The sequence below is a fragment of the Sylvia atricapilla genome, chromosome 5, assembly GCF_009819655.1.
Source record: "Sylvia atricapilla isolate bSylAtr1 chromosome 5, bSylAtr1.pri, whole genome shotgun sequence".
Lineage (NCBI taxonomy): Eukaryota > Metazoa > Chordata > Aves > Passeriformes > Sylviidae > Sylvia > Sylvia atricapilla.
The window spans coordinates 60,518,588-60,536,681 of record NC_089144.1 but is presented as its reverse complement, the minus strand read 5'-3'; the positions used below and the strand labels follow the sequence as shown (position 1 = coordinate 60,536,681).

General features: G+C 44.0%; 1 protein-coding gene across 4 annotated transcripts in view; it reads left to right on the top strand.

Moving 5' to 3' along the window:
* Positions 1–17,878, top strand: part of SLC37A3 (solute carrier family 37 member 3) — a 31,592-nt gene extending 13,714 nt beyond the window's left edge. For all 4 annotated transcript variants that reach the window (XM_066319695.1, XM_066319699.1, XM_066319697.1 and 1 more), the window contains 12 exons: positions 1,409–1,501; positions 1,890–1,973; positions 3,126–3,271; positions 3,906–4,002; positions 5,027–5,111; positions 6,168–6,352; positions 8,748–8,889; positions 10,114–10,215; positions 11,836–11,883; positions 12,726–12,877; positions 14,591–14,656; positions 15,454–17,878. In XM_066319695.1, the coding sequence (XP_066175792.1) occupies positions 1,409–1,501; positions 1,890–1,973; positions 3,126–3,271; positions 3,906–4,002; positions 5,027–5,111; positions 6,168–6,352; positions 8,748–8,889; positions 10,114–10,215; positions 11,836–11,883; positions 12,726–12,877; positions 14,591–14,656; positions 15,454–15,546 (1,293 nt within the window). In that variant the 3' untranslated portion in view covers positions 15,547–17,878. The remainder of the gene's footprint in view (positions 1–1,408; positions 1,502–1,889; positions 1,974–3,125; positions 3,272–3,905; positions 4,003–5,026; positions 5,112–6,167; positions 6,353–8,747; positions 8,890–10,113; positions 10,216–11,835; positions 11,884–12,725; positions 12,878–14,590; positions 14,657–15,453) is intronic.
* Positions 17,879–18,094: the final 216 nt, after the last annotated feature.

Below are 18,094 nucleotides of genomic sequence, written 5' to 3'. Positions count from 1 at the left end.
GGGAAGGAAGTTTTAAACTGCTTGGTTCTCACAAATGGGAATGCAAGAACTACCTCCTAGTTGCTGCCATGAGGTTTTTAGGGCCGTGCTTTTTTTAGTAATGCTTTGTCCTGATGCTTTTGGGAAGTGGAAGGGATCTCACATTAAAAGCTTGGTCACAGGCCACGAAATCTATTAGAGCTGGGAGTTCCAAGTCAGCTGCTGGAGCACTGGTTATTTCAATGTTTGACAGAAGGAGCAGAAGTATGATAAATGCTGACTTCTTGTGATCAGTGAAAATGGTAAATTTGGCTTGTAATGTGTTCAGGATTTCATAGTATGGCCAAAAGAAGTGAGCATCTCAGAGATGTTAAAATGAAATTCCAGGTGTTTATATTTAGTTCTTTAACTAATGTGCAAACTACTAGTATATTTTGGAAGCTGTTTTGATTTTTTTTAATAGATTATTTGGTGTTTGCTAGATGTTGAGATGCATGTGTCTGATTGAGAAAAATGGTCAAATTGGTCCTTTAGGTATCAATTTAGATTACATCTGTTAAACTAAGTGGATGTGTGATTAGTGTTGTCTGTACAGGATGTTCTCCTGGAGAGGTGGAATCAAGCTGAAACTGATGATATCTCAGTTAGGCATATCTCTAGGTCAGGCTTGGGTTGGGTTTGTTTGTTTTCTAATGGAGGCATGGTGGGAAGGGAAGAAAACTTTGTTCTGATTTACTTTACTAATTCTTCAAGTTTTCCTCAAAGCTTGCTATTTTTTTCATCTGATATCACTAATCTTTCTTTGGGGACAAGTGAGACTTTTTCCCTTTTTTTGATCATACTGAAACTAAAGTGAAACTCAGAGTAAGCACAAAACCAACAACATTAGTGACTGGAGTTTGTTGTAAATAGTTTCCAACCAATCTATTTCTTCCCCTTGTTCCTTTTGTGCTCTTTCTTTTCTGTTTGCTTTCTGTCATTTCTTATTTTGGCTGCTGCCACAAATACTTTAAGGGAATTATTCATTTAGTGAAGACAGCAAGAAAAGTACAGAAGAGATGCTGCACATAAAACAGAATATGCTTTTATTGTATTATTCATTAAAATGCTCATCAGTGTTTCAGAGTAAGAAGCTGTCTAACAGTTGCATGCTTGTTAGAAGTAGGGTTTGTTTTGCCACTCATTTGTCTCGATCCAGGTGAAAGGAGCATGGTTTGCTAGCTTGCATTTTAGAAGTGAAGCAAAGTGTCAGTGGACATTTTCTACCAGAAGCTAATGCCAGAATTGTTCTTGATTTGATAACTAAAGTGTTGGAGAAATGGGAGCTTGCTTGGGCCAGATGCTGTTCTGCTTTGGAGCTGGGATTTCCATTGAAAAAGAGCAGAATGAGCTATGCCTCTGTTTACCTGTCAAAATTTTCCCTCTGTAGCTCTGGAACAGCAGCCATTTATTTCCAAATGCAGAAGAAGCAACTCTCTTCCTGGGGACACTGGACACCATCTTTTTGTTTTCCTATGCTGTGGTGAGTAAAACTAATCCCAAGCTGCTCAACTTTGGTTGACTCTTATTGGGAAGATCACACTCACAATAAAAAGCTGAGTTCAGAGGCAAACCTTCTCCCTTTCAGTTTCTCTTAGTTCTGCCTATGCCTGTTACTCACGTGAAGATGCTTGTTAACAAACACAAGGGAAATACTATCACTTCAGAATTTCTCACACCCCTGTCACCGGGGAGGACTAGTTCTGTCTCTTTAAGAGTTCTCAGCTGAGTTCTTTTAAGCCAGAAACATAATCAGCAGCTACAAGCAGGGTTTCTTTGATGGCCACAGAAGTGGTTAGAATCAAATTGTAATTTTAATTGTCACAGGTGCAAATCTTCTGGCTTTATTTAATGCTGTGTTTTGTTCTCAGGGTCTCTTTGTCAGCGGCATAGTTGGGGACCGCCTGAATTTACGCTGGGTTTTGTCTTTTGGAATGTGTTCCTCTGCTCTGGTGGTAAGTTGGAGCATAGTAGTGGGATTTTAAAATCTGCCTGAGGGTTTCTGGGTAGGGTTTTGCTGTAGGGGTGAAGAGGCTCTGTGTCTGTGTGAGTCTGCTCATGAGCTGTAGCTGTACCTCAGTGGTCTCAAAGCCTGCAGGTGCTGGATGCATGTACTGCACTAAAGCATTGAGCATAGATGACTCTCTCCTTCCTAAAATGTCTAGCTTGTCAGAAGGAAATTCCTAATTTTGAGACACCGTGTAGAGACTTGATGAACAGCTTTTTTTCAAGATTGGTGTGTTTGGGCATTTGGGTCCTGTTTTGTAGTATAAATTTAATCTCTTATACCATATGTGTTGTTATCGAGGCTTTTGCTTTCAAACACAATCTTTGCTCTGTTCTTTAAAGGACATCCTAACAATACCAGGCACTCATTTACTTATTTTATGTAATTGCTAGGAGGATACATGTCAAAAAAGAATGTCTGCTTAAAACAAAAGGTGTTTTGTGTTCCAAGTTCAAGCTGATTCAGATAAATGTAAATCAGTTTTATCTCGTGGTTTTCTGGTTATTAAAGTAGCTGTAAAATGTGTGGAGTGTGTTTTATTTACCCAGTGGCTACAAATCCCACTGTGGCCTATTATGCTCTGCAGACACATGACTACAACTGTGCATCAAGCGCCCTGTGCCACAATGTGTGTTTGTTTTGGGTTAGAGCACTTAGTAATTTGAGACCTGGCTGTAGTATTTGTGTTAAATTTGGTGAAGATACATAACCTGTGAGGGTTCTGTGTTTGCAGAGAGCCTCACGGATTAGGATGTCAGCACAACAGCAGATCAAGAGGCTACTGTGCTTTTAGTGTTGTCATTGAAACAATTTGTGTCTTCCTTCTCCTCCCCTGTTACAACTGTGCTGTTTGGGGAGACAGAAGTCTTTTGGAGAGGAAGTGCCATGACACACGTTTGTCTCTGGAGTCAGAGCAGTGCTGGCTCAGCAGAGGGTGCTGTCAGCCCTGTGCTGTGTCTCAAACAATGCCAGCCTGGCCTCTGCCCTGGCCCCTGCATAGCTCCCTGAAAGCTTGTTCCCTTTTTAGAACCCCAGTCCTGCCTGTCTTTCAGCAGTAGCCTCAGGGAGTCTTCTCTGTTTTCCCCCTGCTCTCCTCTAGGTATTCTCCTTTGGCACACTCACAGAATGGTTGCATTTCTACAACAAGTGGTTCTACTGCTGTCTCTGGGTTGTGAATGGCTTGCTGCAGTCCACTGGCTGGCCCTGTGTGGTTGCTGTCATGGGAAATTGGTTTGGAAAAGCTGGGTAAGTTGAGTTTTCTTCAATGACTCACTTATCTGACTTGCTGAGTAACAGACTGAGCTGAAATTCTCAAACCAGAAAGGCCAACTGTTAGATCATAACTGAAATTAGGTAGGATGAAATATGCCTTATTTGTTACATTCTCTCTCTCTTTCACTTTTTCATGGAGCCACAGAACAGCCTGATGTGAACACAACTGTGTGTGCTAAAATCACAGGTTCAAACTTTGAAAATCCCATAGTGCAGAGTGACTGAATTTTAATTTTCATACCACTGAAAAACCCATTTCTGTCTACTTAGCAATAAAGAGAGCAAATGGTAACTGGGTCATCCTAAATTCTACTCTCACTCTGGGGTATTGCAGATGAGCTGTAGTCATAGTTTGTAACCATGTTGCCAGCTCACTCTGCTTTAACACAGATGTTTCGGGGCTCCTGGCTCATCTATTTGGCATCTCCAAGTTATTATGTGTTTTGTTTTAAATGAACTTTGAGTCTCTTTGAAGTGGTGGTGGGGAGGGGGGAATGGTGTAACTTTATTCATAAGTTAAAGTTTACTTGTATGTTTTGGTTTTGTCTTGTTCTTAATGTCATTTGTCCTCACATTGCCTGCTTCAAATCTTTTTCCGCTTCTTCAGGAGAGGTTTTGTGTTTGGACTCTGGAGTGCCTGTGCATCTGTGGGAAATATCCTTGGGGCATTCCTGGCCTCCTGTGTTCTCAAATATGGCTATGAGGTAGGTATTGCTGCCTGGCTTCTAGCTACACCTGCATGTCTGAATGGACTATGAGACACTGCTTTCTTATCCTGTCTTTGAGAGATAATAGCCTCATGTATCCAATTTCATCTTCCTGAATTCTGTGGGGGTAAGCAGTAGGCAGAATACAAAGGCTATTCCTTTCCTGACCCTTCCAAGCTGGGAGAAATGAGCCCAACACTCCTCTGTAAATGGGATTGATGTTATTGAGGAGCTCTAGTGTCACATTTTACCTTATTCTGATTTGGGTGGCTTCAGGTGCTCTTCAGAGTCATCCCTCACAGATTCTGAGTTGCCTGCAGTCCCTGGAGCTGGAAGGGCAGGGAGGCATAGCTGCTGTGACTGGGAAGAGGCCGGGCTGTCATGTGGCAGTGGACAACTGAGCATAGGGAATGGGAGTGACCCAGCACATCTCATAGCATGGGGCCTCTGAGGACAGGCTGGCAGAGCCGAGCTGGTCATTCTGGACATGACAAGAGAGGACCAAGAGCAGCCTTCCAAAGCCTGGGAGAAGATTGCTGAGAAATCAGAGCCAGAGTTTTTCCAGAACTGCACTGCGAGACAGCAAAAAAAGCAGTGGGTATAAAGTAAAGCAGAGGTGGTTCAATTTCGATATTTGGAAATCCATTTTCTATATGATGTATGTTAAGCAATGGAACAAGGGGACAGAGCCTGGAGGATTTCAAGAATCTGATTGACCCAGGCTCTGAGCAACCTTGTCTGAATTTGGTGCTTGACTCTTCTTTGAGCAGTCCTTTCAAATAGAGCTGGATCTCTGGTTGTGTTGGCTCAGCTCCTTCCTTACTGCTGTCACCTCAGTACAGATAAGCCTAGGTAGGACCAAGTCTGCTCAGGAGATGCAGAGATCACAGATGCCGTCTGTGTTGTTGTAGCTGTGTTTGCTCTCTCATGAGGCTGGAATGTAAAGAAACCCTCATTAGAGAGGGAGGTGTATGTGACTGAAAGAGCTTTAAAAAAGAATGCTTTATTTGTTTCTCCTCAGTATGCTTTCTTGGTGACTGCCTCAGTGCAGTTTGCTGGAGGAGTCATTGTGTTCTTCGGGCTCCTGACGTCGCCGAAGGAAGTGGGTGAGTGGAAGAGCTGTGCTATTTCAGTCCCTTCATGGAAAGCAGATCTGCAGCTTTCCATGTAGTACTACTCATTCTGACAGCACTTTTCCTCAGGGCTCTTATCAAATGGTGCTGCACCTTAGTGCATTTAATGGAGCAAATGCTTTACCTGCCAAGATCACACTAAACTCTACCACACGTCGCGTGAATAGGGTAGATATTTTTTAAAGCAAAATAAAACAGCCTGGCTCTAACATCTCCACTAGGATATACCTAATTACCGCTTTTTCTTCACCTGAAACATCAGTATTTGTAAAAGAAACAGGAGGCAAACTGATAACTGGCTATTGTAGGAGAAAACTATGGCAAGCCTTAAGTGTGCAGTGGGAAGGGAAGGTAGTTCTGGTCTGCAGGTCTCCCGCAGCCAGATAAATGACTCTTGGGTTGGACAGGTTTCTTCTCTGAGAAGGTGGCAGGCAAGTCAGAGTGCAGCAGGAAAACAAAAGAACTTTGGGGCTTTGGCAGGGCTGTGGAGGAGGTTTCCCAGGTGCCTGCAAGGGCTATAAAGTTAAAAGCTCTAAAGCTGCCATAAAATGTGCCTGTAAGAGTGCTCTGCAACCCAGGAAGCACAATGCAGTTCCCAGGGCCTTCCATTCCAGCAGATGCTTTAACAGCAGCAGGTGTCTGAGTCCCTGCTGCTACTCTCATCCTCCACACTCAAGGGAGGTGGCACCCAGGAGCCAGGGCTGAGGATCCCAACCCCTCAGTAAGGGGGGGAAATGCACTAATTTGTTGTGTCTTCCAACTAATGGCCAGACACTCAGAGCAGACAAAGCCGACGCCAGGATCACACAATACTTTCAAGAGCCCTAGAAGACAAAGGGTAGAAACTGGCGGCACTGCAGAACACCATCTAGAAGAGTTTCTAAGCCAAAGGAGGATGGAGGTATGGGAGAGCAAGGGTATTGCTAGAAGGTAGAATTGCTTAAAAGAAGGGAGCATAGCTTTAGAGTGGGGAGAGGGTGAACAGGCTGTGGTCTGTTTTTCCTGTTGTTTATTCCTTGTGAAACTTAGGCCTCCCTGAGCTTGGAGCAGATGAAGATGAAGCCAGTGTGGAAGAAGACGCCAACAGACCCCTAATGGGCAATGATGATGTGGATGATGATGACCGGAATTACTCCATTCAAGCAACTGACAATGACAACCAGCCCAAAGCCATTGGCTTTTTCCAGGCTTGTTGCCTTCCTGGTGTAGTGCTGGTGAGAACAGAGATTCTTAAGTAAGAGCTGACTTATCTGTTGAACATAAAGCTGGCTTTTTTGTCTTGTCAGGATTGTTCACATCATTGTTAATATGTTGCCCATATGTTGTAGTGGTTGACATCTGTCATCTCGTGCTGTTAAAGTGTCAGGGTTGGGCCTGTTATCCTTGTGTGCATGGATGATGCTGTCTGGGTGTGTGGTGTGTGTTGCTCTTCCCAGCCTGCTTCATGGAGTCCATTTAATGAGACAGTTAAAGGGCTGCAGAGATCCTGCCCTTCCTGCTGTGAGTTTGCAAGAGAGGCCATGAGCAAAAGTGGCTGTAGGATGCTTCCTTGGTAAGCTAGGTGCCTGCCCTGAGGAGTGGGGCTCTCACTCCTAACTGAGCATCACACAGTGCTCTGTGGCACTGATACTGAGATTTGGAGTTTTTTGGTTATCTTAAAGCAGAAAACTGGCCTGAATCAGCATGGTGTAACATCTGGCAAAGTGTGAAGGGTTTTTTATGAACAACAAAAAGCGAGGCCTGGTGATGCAGTTTCCACATATCCTTATCCTGTCCCTTGAAAACTTTTGCGTCTGTGTCAGCAGTACTGCCCAGTTCGTGTTGAGCTGAAAAGTTAACTTGTCATTAAAAAACAGTGTTAACCTTCTGCATCAGTGAGCTGTGTGCCCCCTGAATACTAGAACCAGTACAAGAAAGGGGGCAGAGTGGCTGCCCAGCAGAACAGTGGGAGCTGCCTGGATTTGTCATGGAGCAGAACTACTGAATGGGCAGTGTTGTCAGGTACCCATAATGAGCAAAGCAATTGGATGTGGTGATTAAGGTGACAGAAGATCTGGAAGGGAGGGGTGCCTTGTCAGTGTGTCGAGTGCAGGACAACCACAGTCCTGCTGTTAAGGCCTTAGTTGAGGGATGGCAAAAGAAAGTAAACCCATCTCGAGTTCTTTCCTACCCAGGCTAAATGCCTCACACAAAATGTTAGTAATGGTGGTGTCTGCCTTAGTTGATGTGTGACTTTTTTCACTGGCCTGAGCAAAAGGAGATGGCAGCAACTGAGGTTGCTGTCTTTGAACTTTGGATTTTGAGGGCATGTTCCACACCCTAATCCAGCAGCCTGAACACCTCTGAGTTTTATCTGGTGTCATCCTAGTGCCCAGCCAAACAGGGATACCATGTCAGATTGGTGAGAGACCAAATACTGAATCTCCAGAGCCTTGTCAAGATTCTACAAAGAATTTATTTGACATATTTTTTTCTATAGCTCCTCTCATCTCCTGCTGAGTGATACAGTGGGAGCGTTTTAGTGCAGACAGCTTTCCCCTGAGCCTCTAAGAATTCAATGTTTAATCATTCAGACAGTCTGGTAGACAGTTTCTTAGTGGGTTCTAATAAATATCACTTTGTACAGTGTACTTTTCACACTCAGAGGCAGGAGAACCCTACCAAACGTCCCCATGTCTTCCATGTATGGCAGAAATTAGTTTGTGTCCTGTAAGAGTGAAAAAGCATTAATAATACAGGTAAGAAGTCTGTACCTATTAAAATAATACAATAGCAGAAGAGATGATTTTTGTGGCATTTAATGTATAAAAAGATCGGCTTTTTGAAATTCAAAGTTTAGTGCCCATATGCACAGAGCCTCAAAAGCTGTGCTTTAACACCTTCATCCTTGTGTGCCTCTCCCAGTGGGTTCCTTAAACTGCTGTCTTTACTGAAATAGGGTGACCTGTCCCTCTGCATGCTGGTCCCACAGTCCCTGAGAACTAATCTTTGCCACACACATGAAGGCTTTGAAGGAGATCTCCTAGCTAAGGACAAACTGAGCCCAGCAGCCAAAAGAATCTTGTCTCAGCTGTTGGGTTTGAAAAGCTGTGCTCAGCTTTGGCCAAACCTTTCATCCTGTGTCCTGGAATACTTGCCTGGGGATTATGAGGGAAACTTCCTCTTGTCATGCTGTGAGCAGATGAGCCTTCTGAGTAGCCTAGGTTATGTGCAGTGGTTCCTCTGTGCTTTTTCAGCATGATGCACAGATGACTAAATCTCAAGCTTGTTTTGTGTCACGTGGCTGACTCCCTTCTCTTCAGAAGGTGAATTAAATTTTCTTCCTTTTTTGAAGCCTGGTGTCATTTCCTCTCAAGATTACACTGAAACTGTTTTAACCCATTGCATTCAGTGATAAAAAAAAAATTACCTTCTTCACAGTGATTTTTGTATTCCTGGGTTCTCTTTGATGTTCAGCATTAAACTTTCATGATGCTGCCTTCTTACATGAAATTCAGAAGTGCTTTGCCCCAAAAGCTTTAGCTGGATCCAGAGCTTTATGGGAATAAGCAGAAATGCTGTTTGCATTTCTCAAGTGCTAACTGCTTGCTGGCCCTCTCTTTGTTCCAGTACTCCTTGGCCTATGCCTGCTTGAAGCTGGTGAATTACTCATTCTTCTTCTGGCTGCCCTTCTACCTCAGCAACAACTTTGGATGGAAAGAAGCAGAAGCTGACCAGCTCTCCATCTGGTATGATGTGGGAGGAATTATAGGTAAGCAGGAAAGTGACATCTTGCAGCTCCCTCCATAGTGTTTAAGAATGAAAGACAGTGAATGCACCCAGAGCAGTTGAGTTCAGTGGGATCTAGCTGTTCACTGAATGTGGGAAATGTCCAGGTTTGGATGTGGCTTCTTGGCTTATTTTTTTTTTCCTTAAACACAAAGTATATGACTCCTGAAAGAGTTAACATATAATTGAAGGGCACTATCATACTCTTGAAAATTAACCTCAGCTGGCATTTTTCTTCACTGACTAGGACTTCTTGAAAAGTGCTGTGTACAAAATGGGGCCCCTGCTTGCTACTTCTTTTCTGACAGGTACCCTTGGGGAAGATTTAGATCTGGATTTCCTGGGTTCTGTACTGTCTCATCTGTCCTGTGTTTCTAAGGACAGACTCATTGCAGATCTCAGCAGAGCAGGCACCACCTGTGTTATGTTGGTGCCTTATTGCTCTTAGTTCTGCTGGCTGCAAAACCTGACTCAGTTCCTCCAGAATAAAGAATATATTGTGTATGTGTTTAGACTTCCACTCTCCTGTGCTCAGGTTCTAGCTTTGTTCCCTTGTCCAGTTAGCTTTCCTGTAATAGACATCCTTGTTTGGGTCCATTCAGGGTCTAGTTTTCCCTCTGTGGCCTTTTCTGACATTAAGCTTTCTCAGCATTCTGGCTTCTACCAGCAGAGCAGTTCCTGCAGAGGTACCAATGGTAAATAAAGTGATTTTTATTGGCCTTTGGCATTTGTTGCTTTCAGTTGCACCTACCCTAAGTTGGTGAGACAGCAGGGAATGTGAGGCCTCTGTGTGATAATGTTTTCCCTGTGAGAAAGAGCTGCCTTTTCTTGCACTTTCAGTTAAAGGAACCAGCCACAGTGTTCAGCTTGCTTCATCCAGGATTGTGGTGGTTGTAGGGCTGTGATGGTCCTGTAGGGGAAGAGAAAGGAAAGTAGGAGCATTGGCTAGTGGCATGCCAGAAAAAAGAAGTAATAAATTCCCAGTAAAACAGCATGAGTAGTTTTCTCTGCTTTATCTGAGACACTTAAATTTACTGTTGTCTCTGTGTCTGGGGCAGTAAGGGCAGGAAGCTTAGCTCTCAGGGTTTTAGGGGGAGTGTGTATTGATGAGAAGGCCAGAGGCCACTGCACTCAGTGAAGTGAGCTTTGTTCAAGGTATCAGCATCCTGAGCCTGACACTGATTTTTTTTTTTTTTTTTTTTAACAGGTGGGACTATCCAGGGCTTGATTTCTGATGTGCTGCAGAAGAGAGCCCCTGTGCTAGCAGTGAGCCTGCTCTTTGCTGTGGGCTCTCTCTTTGGATACAGCCGTGAGTACTCGTGTGCTGCACAGGGATAACAGGTTCATTCAGTACCTCCTAGAGAGAACCAGAGCACAGCCTGTTCTCATTATCTTTTCTTGTCTTGAAACTGCTTCTGGATCAGAATGGTGCCTTTTGGTCTATTTTGCTCAAGTGTGGCACTGCACAGAAAGAAATCTGTTCTCTGGTTAATGGGGTGGAAGTGAATCCTCTAAGTGGCTGGATTTCTCTATAGTGGTGAGTTATTTACTGATCCTTCTGGTACTGATCCTGCTCCAGCATCAGTGAGATTTCTGGCATTGTCATTGTGTCAACACCATAATTGGCAGAGCAAAAAATCTCGGGTGCTTCCCTATGTTACGAGGAAAGAGCATCTGTGGACAGATTTGTGCTGGAGTATACATACCTTACTCAGAGGCAGGAGAAGCTCTTAGACTTCAGTACTTACACATCTGAAAATGTGAAACTGGACAGTGTCTGCCTCTTTTATGATAGATGGAGTTCTTGGTGTCTGGCTTTTGAAAGGAATGTCAGGAAAACAGAGTGTGAGCAGATGGGAAGATCTAATTTCTGTGAAACATCTATGAAGCACTTCTAGGGGTGACAGTTTTGTGTCTTCAGACAATGTTCTGTGGTACAGAGTAATTTAACTCACTGGGATGCCTTTTCACTTCTCTGTGTCTTCCTCTAAAATGGGGTGGTGGTCCAGACAGACTTTTATAGAGCACTTTGAGATCTGTGGGTAGAAGTCACTGCCGGATCTGGACATGAGAACTGTGGCTTTTGGAAGCATGCAGGCTTACTCAGATGGTCTCAAAGTAAGGTCAATAAGTTATTATCACTGAATAGCAAGGATTGGGTTTGGTGGAGTTCTCGTAGGCTCTTGTGCTAACTCATTGTTTTAAAAAGTCAATTTGAATTAAGCATGAAATTATTGCTGATGAGGTTTGAAGTTTGTGACAAGGTAGCACAACAAGGAGAGCCCCAGGTGCCTTGTGCTTAGCTCAAAATGTGCTACTGTCCAGGCAGATACAGGAGTCTCAGTTGATCCAAAGTTCCTGCAGTGTGATAATTCAGCTTCCATCAAGCAAAACAGGAAACCTTATCATGCCCATAGTGTGTTGCACGTAAGAGTAATAGTGGCCTGAGAATATGTGAAGAGGGTGCACCTTGCCTTGTGCAGTAACTCACCATGTGTGGGCCCTGAGTGGAAGGGAGTGAGGAATTCAGGTGATGCCTGGAAGTGACATACCAGGGAAAGCTGTCTGAAAGGCACTGAGGGACTGTAATGGAAAACCAGCTGCATGTACATTGTGCTGCTGGAAAGGCAAGGGGAGCCTGTAGGTGCTCAGACATGGCTTTGGAAGGAGGAATTAGGGTATGGGGGTTTGCATGTTTTGCTTTATTTTGCAGCATTGTTTGGGAAGCTGCTGGGTTACTACCTGCAGGTGCAATCTCTCTACTTTAAAAAATGCTTTGGAAAATGGAGAAAGACTGAAAGTTGTGATTCAAGTGCTGAGTACTTTATGATGAGAGAGTTTGAGCTGCATCTGACTTCCCTAGAGAGATAGCTGAAGGATTCTCTTACTATTCAAATTTTATTTCACTCTCCTGGTCTTTCTCTTGCAGGTTCCCCAAACAGCAAACCTATCAATGCTGTGATCATGGCAATTACAGGTAACTTCTCAAAATCCACTGTTATGCTGGTAGACATCTAAATCCGTTGCAGAGCAATCAGTAACACCAGCCAGGTGGTGGTAAGGTGTTTGTGTGTGCTGCTATCTCTGCTGGTTTTGCAGAAGGGGTGAAAACTGGGCCCCAGTTTCTGTTACCTTTGGAAAACAACTCTAGGAAAACTGCCTTACAGAGGGAGGTATAGAATATAGAGTATAGAACAACGGCCTGGAGCTGAGGGGGTCTGACTTTGCTCAGTATGATGGTGGATTTATGCAGTGGTCTGGTATCTGAGGAAGTGGGTATATGGCAGAGTCATGAACTGCAGCTCAAACTTGAGGGTGTTTGTCAGAATTCAAAATACCCTGTGTGCTGTGAGAGGTCACAAGCTTTTTGTGCTACCACACATACTGTGCTGTGTTATGGAATTAAGCCTGCATGAATAGAGCCTTTCTTTCCAAACACTCTTATTTCAGAACTCTCTGTCCTGTTATTGTGGGTCTTTTTTTTTTTTCTTTTTTTTTTTTTTTTTTTTTTTTTTTTTTTGCCTGCTATCTCCTCTGTGAACCCTTGGAGACTGAGGCCGTAGCATGGGCATATGCTACTCCAAACTAATTAAAATGTTCTTGTTGGCTATTTCTGTGTGACAGCTGCAGATACTCAGGGTGTTCCATGACTGCATGTTTCAAGTACCCCTCTACCTGCAGTTAGTCTCTGAGCACTGTCCCTAGACTTAATTCTTGTCCTGAGGTTTCTTGGTAGAAAATCTGTGTTTTGAAGATGTTTTGTTGAGAATCTGTCTAAGTATTTGTTTTGCACTAAGGCTGTTTTCTTATCCCTTTCAGGGTTTTTCATCGGAGGCCCTTCTAACATGATAAGTTCTGCAATTTCTGCTGACCTGGGGCGTCAGGATGTGGTGAAAGGCAGCAGCGAGGCCCTGGCCACAGTCACAGGAATTGTGGATGGAACAGGCAGTATCGGTGCTGCCGTGGGCCAGGTGAGGCTGCCAAAGGAAAAGAGAGGTCTGGGGAAGGAAGAAAAGTGTCTGTTGTGGTTACAGATGTTAGTGCATTCCTCATTCCAAAGTTGTGTGGGGAGAGAAAGAGAGGGTTGGGAGGTCTTTTAAAAAATTAATACTTAAGAACCAGCCAAGGGAAGCTGTCTGTTTTTATAAAGTTTCCAGTGGAAACGATGTAATTAAGAACTAAACTAAGTGTTCATAGTGCTAATGTTAAGGCACTTCGGTAATTCAAGGGAATTTTGCAGATTTTCATATCCTGAACTTCAAAAAGCTTTTGAAAGAGTGAAAAAATATTTTGAAGTTTGAGATTTTTTGTTTTGAGGTGGCAGGAAAACCTTCTCTTACAGAAAAGTGCATCTCTATAACTGAGTAAAATTGGAGTACCTATTATGAATGTTACAGTGTTTATGAAGTGATTTAAAATTTGCTTTTATTTCTGCTTTCTCTTTTTATCTGTGGATGTCTTTTACACCTTGTAAATCCAGCCCTACTTGCTTCAACAGTCCTTACAGTATGCTGTAGGGGTCTGAGGAGTAGAGTGTTGCAGAGGAGCAAGCTGACAGTGTGCCCACTGGGGATGTTTCTCCTCAGATACAAGTGTTAGCTACGTGTAAGAACACAGTGGTGCTTTAGGGAGGATTCAGTAGAGAGATGAGAGCCAGTTCTCCTCCAGGCATCCTCCAGAGGTGGCAGAGTACCGAGGATGCAGGCGAGGCGTGCAAGTTCCTTTTCTAGAAAGAGATTTGTGGTTGTGCTTGCCGTTGATTGCTGATCAGTACAATCATTCAGTTACTGTTTTGTAGGAGTGATGCTCCTTAGCTCCTCTGAACATGGAAAATTACAAGTGCTTTGAGGACAAATATCAGTGCACTGTTACACTCAGTGTTCTTCTGGCTTTGTCTCAGTGTTTTTGTCTTCCCACACACATACCATCCAAACTCACGTCATCATGAAAAGTGGGTCTTGGGTTCTGAGAGATTCCACCTGCCTCCCCTTCCAACACTGCATTTATTCCAGCAGAGACAGCCACGACGTCATTCTGGGGGTGTGTGAATAACAGCAAGCGCACAATGAGCGTGTTAGAAATTCAGATCCTGTTTTGATACACCCAGGAGTGAAGAAGGGAGGCCCTTGTGCAGCATCTCAATATAAATCTGCTAATAAGGCATACATTTTCTTCTGTGGCCCAGGCTGCCCAACTGGACCAGGGTGCAGCTCAGAACAGAGTGCAGTCTCAAGTATCTTGCCTAGATGAAGGGTTAAGTAATTAGTGGTTGCACAGCTCTTGAAAATGTGTCCTGTGTAATTTATAAGCGATTCTAGAGCTTTCAGTTCTTCTCAGAGTACTTGCATCCACTTACGTCCCACTGTTCCGTGCAAAAACCTCGTATTCAGCAGAGTCAATTTGTCACCCTTTGAAACTCAAGTTCAGTCTATCTTTGTGCTGTTCTGAGTTACTGTAAAGCTTCAGGATGGTGTCTCTGCTTTGCTGAAACTGTGGATTTCATACAGAAAAAGGCTGCTGTCCTGAGTCATCTCTTCTGACAGGAAAAGATCAGTGGGAAGATTTTGTGATCAGCTCTGTGTGGAGTGCCAACAGCCCACAAAGTCTAGAAAATGAAACTGTCATGCCTGAAAGTCATGCTTATCTTGCCAGTTTGAATAATATTTTTTTTCATTTCTGTTTAGTATCTAGTGTCTTTGATCCAGGAGAACCTGGGATGGATGTGGGTTTTCTATTTCTTCATTCTAATGGTAAGAAATCACCTTTTCAAAAAATTCTTTGTCAAAGCTCAATTTGCTGTAGGATGTTTTTGTGGGAACCTGAGAATTTTAACTTCTAATACCGTTCTCAAAGTTGCCTGTGGTGTGACTTGGCCTCAGGTTAACTTAAGTCAAATGGGTTAATTTTGGATCCTTTAAAGTCATGTTACCCAACAGGAATTGAGATTGTAGCAGAGACACAAAAATACTTGCCCAAAAATACCTGTATGCATTTCCTAAAGCTCACACCATCTGACATCCAAGGTAGTATTTCTCCCTCCTTCATCTCTGTGATACATAGTTTCTAGTATTTTGAGAGAGCTGAAGTTAAGCTGTGTGTTTGTTAGGTCTTGAAGATGAGTGGAAAGAGTGATGAGGGTATTGAAACTAAACTGAAAATGCCTTGGCCCTGTTTTGCTGCTGGGGCAGGAAGCATCACCACAGTGGGGAGTGCTGCACAATTTACTTGGTCTTCCCTGCTGGAAGTGCCAGAAGATGTCTTTGCATCTGTGCTCACAAAGGAGAAGGCCACTTAGGTAGCCAGCAGAGGTGGTGAGGAGGAAGGTCACTGGGGAACTGGAGAGCTCCTCTTTATGAAAAAGTGGTCATGACAGCTGAAATTGTATGAGCTTTCCTGCAAGCTCAGTCCTTCCTCTGCTGTGCCACTCTGCCATTGCTTCTCTTAGCCTGCGTCTTCCTGAGGTGGCATTGGATGCACATTGGAGCAGGGGATGTCTGCAGCTCTGTTTGCTCTGTGCTAATTGTCCTGGGTTTGCCTTTTTCCACAGACGAGTTCAACAGTCCTGTTCATTTCACCATTGATAGTGAGGGAGATCAGGCTGCTGCTGCACGAGCGGCGCCTGCGAATGCTGGCAGAGTGACTCCTGCTCCCCTCTGCAGGGACTGCTGTATGGAGCTGACAGCTGGGACACTCATCAAAACCCTGGGACACTTGTTTGTTACATCCTCCAGGTCGGGACTGATTCAAAACAACTCCACAAGACTTGATTGACTCGCCTTAGGTGAGCTCAGTCGTGAAGCACTAAATACTTGTCCTGAGACCACCTATGTCACAGAGCTGCTGACCTAAGCCAGGCAATCCGTGGGACTGATGGATTGTCCCAGCCTCCCAGACTCTTCCAGCAGTCACACCAGGGCCTTCTGTTGGGTGTCTCATTCCTGTACCTTGTCTTATTTATTTCTGGATGTGCTGACCAAAGTCAGCTTTTTGAAACTGACGGTTTTCGGGAGGCTGTCTTGCAATGTATCTTGATGCTTTTTTGTGCTGGTGAAATCAGCAGCTCATGGATAGTCCTAAATTTCAGATCACCTCAGCTTTTACAAAGGGCGGAAATAATTATTTGGGATTTATGCTGTCCGGTTGTTTAAAAACTGCTGTTGCTAAGTCTCTGCATAGATGGACCTCTGCTATCCCCTGTCTCTTAGTTGTTACATATTCCAGTAGAGTCACACAAAGAAGTTACCTCTGTACTTGTTTTTAACATTTTTTAATAATGTTATTAATCTCTGAGAAATGAGATTTCATTTTTTTAACTATTGAAGCAGAAAAATAATGTGCAATACTTTGTTGTAATCTCTGAAATAAGCCTTAATAGGTCCTTTGTGTCTGGAGGATCCTTGAATGGCTTCAGGGATCAGTAATGGGATACAAATACTTTCACTACTTTGTTTATTGAACCTGACCAATACTGACCAAAATGGGCGTGAGGTGACCTTCTGAAGGAAACTGGTGTCACTGACTTCATACTCCGTGGGCAATTGCTCATCTCTAGCAAAGAAGGATCAGAATGGAATTAAAGGAATTTAAGGGACCTGGCTGCTCTCAGGCAGGGGCTTCCAGACAGGGACTGCAGCATGGAGTAGCATTAATAAGCAACTGCTGCTGTCTCCGCTCATGCTCCTGTGGTTATGGCTGCATAGGGGACCTCAAGCTCCAGGGTTTGGAAGCTTGAGTTGTACCTTGAAGGGAAAGGGAAGGTCTGTCTACCTGCAAGCACTAAAAGCAAGTGTGTGTGCTTGGTGTGGTCTGTGCTTTGCAGTACTGTGGCAAGTGGGGACTGACACTCCTAACATTTGTTAGTGATCTTCATGGGATCACTGAGTAACTTCACAAAAAGTTGTTTTGTGTTTATGCCTTGAAATGTTTCATTGTAATAGGTCTGTGTTAACCTGCAGAACTTGAGCAAACACTCTAACTAGTCAGCAGTGCCTGGATGGAGGTGGGGAGGAGCAAAAGTGTTGGAGCTGAGAATTTGAAACTTTTTAAATGGGAACAGTTGCCTTTTCAAAATGTACATTGATTTTGTTTTATTTTTTTAATTGATGAATGTCAGTTTTTAGTCATGTGTTGATTGTAACGAGTGGAACATCATTAGTGCCTTACAGTTTTACAGTTTTGAGCGGTTGCTTGGTGATTGCTGCTTTTGTAGTTATGTCTCCATGAATAGCTTTGCTTAATGTGGAACTCAGTTGCCCCATTTTACACTTTTTTTGAATCTTTTTCTTTGGGTGGAGGTGATTGTTGCATATTTTTGTTAACCTTCAAAATATTTCAGTGCTTGGGAAAATTATGCCATTAAGCTGATATGGAACCTGAGTCCTGCTCTTGACTCCTCTCATTCCCATTCCAATTTTCGTCTGTATAATTAGAGCAGGAGACCGAGAATCTTTCATCCTGTTCTCAGAATTATGCCCTGGGGTTAGTGTTCACATCCCAAGCTACTCATTAGCCCCTGTACAAATAGAATGAAAACTCCCTGAAATTTAGTTCTAAAATTGATGGTGGCACCGTTTGCCCCAGCCACAGCGTCTGAGAGTCTCTGGTTTCAAATTCCAACCTGGATGAACTTCTTGGCTTCCTCTCTGGGCAGCAGATAAGCTTCTGATGAAAGGTGGGGTGGGAAAGGGACGTTGCTGGGGTCGGGGGGAGGAGAGGGCAGCCCCTGTAACAAATGGTTTCCTGTAAACAGTTCTGTCCCCTCTTGAGAAGTGTCAGAAGTGATGGAGCGCCAAGCCCAGCAGCTGCATCCCAGCGCACTTAGTGAGGCGTGCCTGAGGCCTCGGGGTTGCTGCCGTCCTTGTTGTCCTGGGTTTTCACTTCTGTCTGTTTCTCCAGGGTGCTCTGAGGGAGAAAGGTGTTCAATCTGGTCGTGTATGAACTGACCTCACGTGAATAAACATACTTTGACTTGATCTGGGCTAGTTCTTCTGTGTGCTTTATTCCACCCCCCGTGCGCTTCTGCTGAGCATCGTCCTCCTCCTCCTCCTCACAGGTCTGCCTCTAGCAGCTGATTTTCCCTCAGCTGCTGTGAGGACCTGAGCCCTGACTAGTGCTGAAACCAAACCCTCATCCTAGCCTAAAGTGGGACCATGTTCCCAGGGCTGTGGTTTGGCAGTCTTCCTGATCAG